Raw genomic sequence first — 6,607 nt, 5'->3', positions numbered from 1 at the left:
GTCAGAGCTCACACCACGTCCAGCCACGTCTTCTGGTCCATGGGCATCTGCCAGAGCAACAGCGTAGCTCTGGGCCCTGACCTCAAAGGCCCTGGCACAGACTTTTGTCCCAAGCTTCACCACCAGGGAGATGGAAATGCCTCCGGGACCAGTGATGGTCCACAGACAGTGACAGCATCCAGAACCCTGGGCATGCTTGGAGGGCAAGTTGATCTGAACATGAATCTCCAACACGATGAGTTGGTAGGGTCGCCCTCCATTCCCTGGAACCACCTGAAAGCCAAGCTTGCTGGCAACCATTCCCAGGAATGATTAACAGGCCTGCAAACAGGAGTCATGTGGGACATGAGAACAAATTAGCTGTGTTGGTTATCAAATGGTCGGCACAAATACACCATGATCTGCTCTGTGGCCTCTTCCCCATCTGCCAGGGCAATGTTGGACACTTCCTTCAGCTTTCCCAGAAAGTCAGGCCCAGGACACCGCCTGGGCACAGTAAATACAGGATTGAACACAAAGTAGCAATGAACTGGAGAACAGCAGCCCAGGCTTCTCCCACACAGAACAAAGGAAGGAGGAAGGGGGCTGGAGCTGGGATGGAGGGCTGTCCAGTGAGGCACACAGGGACCTACCACAACTGCCTGCAGTCCCTGCCCTGTGTGGGAGCCTCAGCACAACCTTCCCACATTCCTGAAGAAAATAAGAATACCTCCATGACAGGGAAACATATACGGAAGCACAAAGGTGTAGAATCACCTCAAAGGGGGAAAAATAGCACCGAGCGACCCGTACCTAGGCTAGAGGGGCTTCCAGGATGGACGAACAGGTACAGAGCATTTCTGGAAAGGGAAGTGATTGAAATTGGGACTTATCAGAAGAAAAAGCAATTCCTTAGGATCTGGAGAAGCCAATGTAGATGGAATCATCATAAATATAAGAATTAAAAACAATTTTTAAGAACAATTATGTTGGACATTTACACAATGTAAATTTAAAATTCTTGAGAAGTGAAACAATATAGAAGCAATTTAATACCTGGGAACTTTGCTTACAAAGAAGGAATAATGAAGTGTAAAAATAAATACATAGACTAGAAATACACAATATAACACTTATCACAATAGCTGAAAATAGAAAAATAATGAATTAATCAATTATCAGACATTCATTAAATGTGAGAATAAGTTTTGAGTGGCACCATTCCTGGGAGGACGCCAGCTCTGAGGGCCTCTGTGCAGTGAGGACAGCCTGTCAGCTTCAAAGCAGCCTTCTCTCTGCCTATAGGGCCATCTGGTCACTGGTGCCCACGGGTCTGCAAACCCTGCACCAGGCATGGAGTTCTGATCCATTCCCTGATCCATTGTGGCCCCACAAACCATCCTCAGACCCAGCTTGCACCCTTCCATTTGAGTGACTTCTCCTGGTGATTCAACTCCTCACACCCAGGGACTCACTCTAAAGTGTGCTCCCCAACATGTGGTCCAGAGACCAGGACTATCAGCATCCCCTGGGAGGTGAAGCACCTGGAAACAGGTGAAGAGGCAAACTTGCCAGGCCTGCCAGACTGACTGGGTCAGAGTCCTGGCTGGGGGAAGGCCCAGGGCTCTGGGTGTCCACAGGCCTTTCAGGGCATTCTGGTCCCCCTGTGTTCACAAGTAGGGACATACAAATACTGAAGCGTTTCACAGGCACAGAGCTGAAGCCTTGTTTGGAAAGATGTGCTCCTTAGTCCTTCCAGAGCCCCATCTGCTGCTATAGATGGATGTTGTGAGGGTCCCTCTCTAGAACCCAGACTCTGCACACAGGAAATTGTGTCCACTGAGCCTTGAGAACCTTCACCACGAGAGGGCACTGATGCTCATCCAATGGTCACAGCTCAGCCATCCCTGGGAGCTCACTGGCTTTGCTCTGTGTCTGCTTCTCCCTCATTCCACCCACTCTCTTTTTTTTTTTTTTTTTAAGATTTTATTTATTTATTTGACAGAGATCACAAGTAGGCAAAGAGGCAGGCAGAGAGAGTGAGAGGGAAGCAGGCTCCCTGCTGAGCAGAGAGCCCGATGCGGGACTCGATCCCAGGACCCCGAGATCATGACCTGAGCTGAAGGCAGTGGCTTAACCCACTGAGCCACCCAGGCGCCCCCACCACCCACTCTCTTCTAGAGCAAATTCCTACAAAGGGATCTATCGACCCACTGTGTGTCAAGGGTCAACCTTGCTGCAACACCTTTGGAGAGCTTGTGCCTGACATCATCCTCTCAGGCCCCAGACTGAGCATGGGGCAGCACATCCAGGGACTGAGGAGTGCAAAAGGAGAATGCAGTGAGCTCAGCTGGAAGCTCCTGGTTCCAAGACCCTGAATTTCCCTTTCCTGGCATCATCCCAAGGGCCAGTGAGCCTTCTCTGCTCCACTACTCAAGGGGGACTGGGGAGCTGAGAGGGACAGAGACTCTTGGACTCATCAAGACCTCAGTGCTCCTTCCTTCCAAAGATACCAGTTTTCTCTGTGTAGCTTACCTCTGTCTCCCCCCAACGCGGCTCTCAGTCACTCATCCTTTTTGGCTCTGTCCTTATCTCCATGGTCCTCACCCTACTGCTCTGCCCTGGGGTCACCTTCTACTTCCACCTCTTGTTCTTGTGTCCTGGTTTCAGCCTTGGATTCTGGGGCATCCAAATGAAGTCTCTCCCCACTGAGGAGCTGAAAGTGATATTCTGGCTGGGGCTTGGCTACAGGGGACCCCTCCCTCCCATTGCTGGTTCTTTCCAACCCACCCTGCCTGGGCTTGTCTGGACAGGAAGCAATTATGCCACTTGGAATGGGAGGTAGGTCACATGTGGGAAGGGACAGTGTGTAATAGCAGAGAGGATATCCAGAGGGAGGAATTGTTCTGAAGCTAATGTACTGGACCAATGCCCAGAGAGGCTTGGAGGAAGCTTGAGCTACAAGACAAAAGGCAGTGGGTCTCCAGATTCCTGCAGCCATGTTGCACTTGCTGTTCAGGTGGGCTCTGCCCCAGGCCATGCTCCTGGTACTACTAGGTTCCCAGCTCCTGGTGACTCCTGGGTCAAGATCTGAAGAGGAAGCAGAGAATAAACACCAAAATGCCATGAGAAGCTACTTCCTTGGTACAGTGGAGTATGCCTTACATATATTCAACTTGCAAAGCAATGACACGAGGGCCTACAGGCTGGTGCGCATCCTGAATTCCAGGAGGGAGCTGGTAGGTACCACGCCCTAACCTGATGATCTGCTTGTGTTATGAAGTCAAGGTCAGGAGCAGGAGTCCTATCTAGTTATCTTGTTCTGCAGTCCGTAAAATAGAGCAAAAATGCAAACTGTGCAGTTAGTTTCAGTTTTATGAAAGAATTTAAAAATTTAAATACCCACATTCATATCTACTGCATGTAAGATGTTCTAATTTTCATCATTTTATGAAATTACTTATTAATGACCAAAATACAGACTATGAGGTAATTAAGATCCTCAATGAGGAAAAGAAAAGACAGAAAGGAGGAGGAGGAGGAGATAGATTGAGAAAATGTCAAAGGAGATGGGTTGAGGAAATATTCTAGCAGAACAAATGCAAACAGAAACAGAGACAGGTGCTGAGAGAGAGGGAGGGAGATGGCTCTGAGGATCAGGACAATAAGGATTCTCCGCATCCAGAGCAGCCCCTGTGACTTCAAGGCCTCTTCTCTGGGCTCTTCCCTGTGGTCTCCACCTATGAGGAGTGATGCTATTCTACACTCTTCCCAGACCATGGTTCTCAATCCTAGAGCATTGTCCTTGTAGTGGATTGTCTGCAGAATTCAGCCAGGACAGCTGTTTGCCTGGGGGCTGCATCAGGAGCATGTGTGGTCATGTGTGTATATGTGTGTCAGGTGTAGGTGTGGGTGTGAGTGTTTTATTGAGAGTGTATATGGGTAAGTATGAGTTTTTGAATGAGTGTGTATACCTTTGTGTATCTGTGTGTGTAGGTGTGGGTGAGAGTAGCATGAGTATGTCACTGAGTGTGTGTAGTATGTGTGCAAGCATGTGTGTGTGTGCCTGCACACATGTTAGGACCCCAGGCATTCCTCTCTCCCTCTGGACTTGTCTGTATAAAAGTGTGGGTATCAGAAGTTCTAAGTGTGTGTGTGTATGTCCCTGTATGACTGTGTGTCACTGAGTGTAAAAGTAGGAGTATGTCTGTGTCTCTGTGACTGTGTGTGTGCATGTACACAGGTGCTGGGGGCCCAGGGCATTCCTCTGTCCCTCTGGACCTCTGCCCTGAGAGCCTGAGGAAAGGTAGGTGGGAACTCCATCCTGCACAGAACTCCAGCTGTGAACACTGCTGGGCCAGGTCCCATCTGGTTCTGCTGCCTGAGCTCTCAGTCTGAACCTCTGCTCTGGGCTTCCTAGATCTGTACTCACAGATCTGTTCTGGGCTCCCTAGATCTACACTCACACTGAGTTAGGGTGTGGGGAGTAATGGAGAGTGGAGTGGGAGATATGGAATTGAATGAATTGGTGGGAGAAGAGTGCAGAAGGAATACAGAAAATTCCAGCTTTTCTTTGTAACAGGACAAGAGATATCTGGAAGCCATAGTTGGGGGGAGGTGAGGGTTGTGTGCAAAAGCGGGCACTCATGGGCTCACGTGAGTGTTCGCTGCACTGCAGGCAAATATCCTATTGTCAGGCAAGGGAAAGTTGGGACGATGGGGCTGTTAGAAGAGTCTCCCACTCTGGAGCTGAAATTACTCAGCAGACTCTTGCAGAGCCAACACCCTCCCAGGCATTCAGCACCTGACCCCTGGGAGTGTTGTAGCTTCAGAAACGTGCTGGAAGTCAGGCTCGCTCTCCCTGGAGCATTTGTGGACATGGGGCCATAAGGTGTGATGTATGAACGGTGTGTGACCAGGCCTGCATCTACCCTGGGTTTCACAGAAAACTCAGTTCCCTTTAATTGAATTCCCCATGCTTGGCTTTACCCCCAGCAAGCTGACCCAGGTCCAGAGGCAGTGTTTGGGGCTATCCCCACATTACATAGCTCTACACTGGCAGCTGCGCAAGGGAACCAGGAGGCAGATTCTTACATTAATGTCAATGTCTATTGCAGTCATTGGAGAAGAACACAATGGCGTTCTCCATGGAGCTGCAGCTTAGAAGAACAAAATGTGAAAAATTTGACGACGACATTGACAACTGTCCCTTTCAAGAAAGTTCAGGGCAGAACAATGTAAGATGTGCAGTAGGTCCTTCGGGTCACACAACTGAGGATGTAGCTTGGGGCAGAGGGGAGAGTAGGGCAGATGACAGAGCCATTCTTAGGGACATAGAAAATAGAACTGCAGGCCCTACTATCCCTACCACTGGTGTTGCAGTAGGAGCCCAGTAGGAGCCCAGCTGGACAGCCCATCCTTGGGGTCTCCTTGTAGCCCCCCTGGCCAATCTGGGAACCACTTTTGCCCACTCACCCATTTCATTTGCTAAGCCCTTGAGCCACAGTGATGACAGATTTCTCCTGGCCAAAAGGGTCCATGTCTCCTGGGAAATCCATAGGATGTCCCTTCTCTTGTCTTTATTGATGTGCTTTACCTACAGAATTCAGGTGGAGAGTATTGAGATAGGCAACATGGCCTTTGCCAGACTGGTTTTCTCAGGTTCCCCTGAGAAAAGAGCCCATGGGGTGGAAATTGAGGAGGGGACCACGGCCCTCCTTCTCAGGCCCTGACAAGATTCCATGGACTATGAGCTGATGCTCCAGGGAGAATGGTCAAGGTGAAACCCAGCTCTGGGATCAAGCCCCCTAGGGGGAGGGGTCCTTTAAAGAGCACGCCTGGGAGAAACTACCACAATGCTATGCTAGGCCCATGGGTCACACGGGTTCAACCTGAGTGCTTTCATGGAGACCACAGGCCTAAGGATGAGAAAATGGTACAGGGACCCTTGAGGTCAGGACAAAGTCCTGAGTTCAAAACAAACAGGGCTTAGGTGGGACTGTGGCTGAAGACCACAGCCTGCATTCCCAGCTGCTCACCCCAGTATGGGTGTTTGGGATGTGTGCTGTGTTTAAAGCGGGAGTCACTGCTTCCAATCATTCTCTACCCACCTTGCATCCTTGTGCTTACCCTCAGATCATCACCTGCTTCTTCATCATCAGCACTGAGCCCTGGAAAACAGAGTTTGAACTCTGGAACAAGACCTGCTTGGAGGGGCACCTGCATGGCTCAGTTGGCTAAGCATCTGCCTCAGTCTCTGGTCATGATCCCAGGGTCCTGAGATCAAGCCCCATGTTGGGCTCCCTGATCAGCAGGGAGTCTGCTTCTCCCTCCATTTCTGCCTGCTGTTCCCCCTCCCTGTGCTCTCTCTGTGTCAAAAATAATAATAATACTAAAAAACTATAAAAAAGAACTGCTTGGATGACACCCATTGATGAGATATCAACACACCTGGCTCTGGCTGTTCTTCTGAACACCAGTGATGTCCTGTAGGTATCCCTTCAGTGGCCGAGCAGCTCCAAGGTATGTTCTCTTTATTTGCAAATATTTGATGTCTCATCTGGGCATTGTGAAAATTCCTCCTGCTCCTTTTCTTCATGTAAAAAAGATCATTAAACATTAGCATTTC

At 49.6% G+C, this 6,607-nt stretch overlaps 1 protein-coding gene across 1 annotated transcript; it reads left to right on the top strand.

Annotated features, from left to right (window-relative positions):
* The first annotated feature begins 2,913 nt into the window (after positions 1–2,913).
* LOC308349834 (cystatin-9-like) lies at positions 2,914–6,607 on the top strand. Its single transcript, XM_080814702.1, has 3 exons — positions 2,914–3,218; positions 5,097–5,216; positions 6,115–6,607. The coding sequence occupies exons 1-3, from the start codon at positions 2,979–2,981 to the stop codon at positions 6,217–6,219; spliced, it is 465 nt and encodes a 154-aa protein (XP_080670828.1). The 5' UTR covers positions 2,914–2,978; the 3' UTR covers positions 6,220–6,607.

Source organism: Martes martes (assembly GCF_963455335.1).
Source record: "Martes martes genome assembly, chromosome: 9".
NCBI classification, from domain to species: Eukaryota; Metazoa; Chordata; class Mammalia; order Carnivora; family Mustelidae; genus Martes; species Martes martes.
This window is presented reverse-complemented; position numbering and strand designations above follow the sequence as displayed.

What these genes read in the sequence shown, in the direction of transcription:
- LOC308349834 (XM_080814702.1), top strand. Translation starts at nt 2,979, where the DNA reads ATGTTGCACTTGCTGTTCAGGTGGGCTCTGCCCCAGGCCATGCTCCTG. An exon ending in TGAATTCCAGGAGGGAGCTG is followed by an intron (nt 3,219 to 5,096) that starts GTAGGTACCACG and finishes TGTCTATTGCAG; the next exon opens with TCATTGGAGAAGAACACAAT. An exon ending in AAAGTTCAGGGCAGAACAAT is followed by an intron (nt 5,217 to 6,114) that starts GTAAGATGTGCA and finishes GCTTACCCTCAG; the next exon opens with ATCATCACCTGCTTCTTCAT.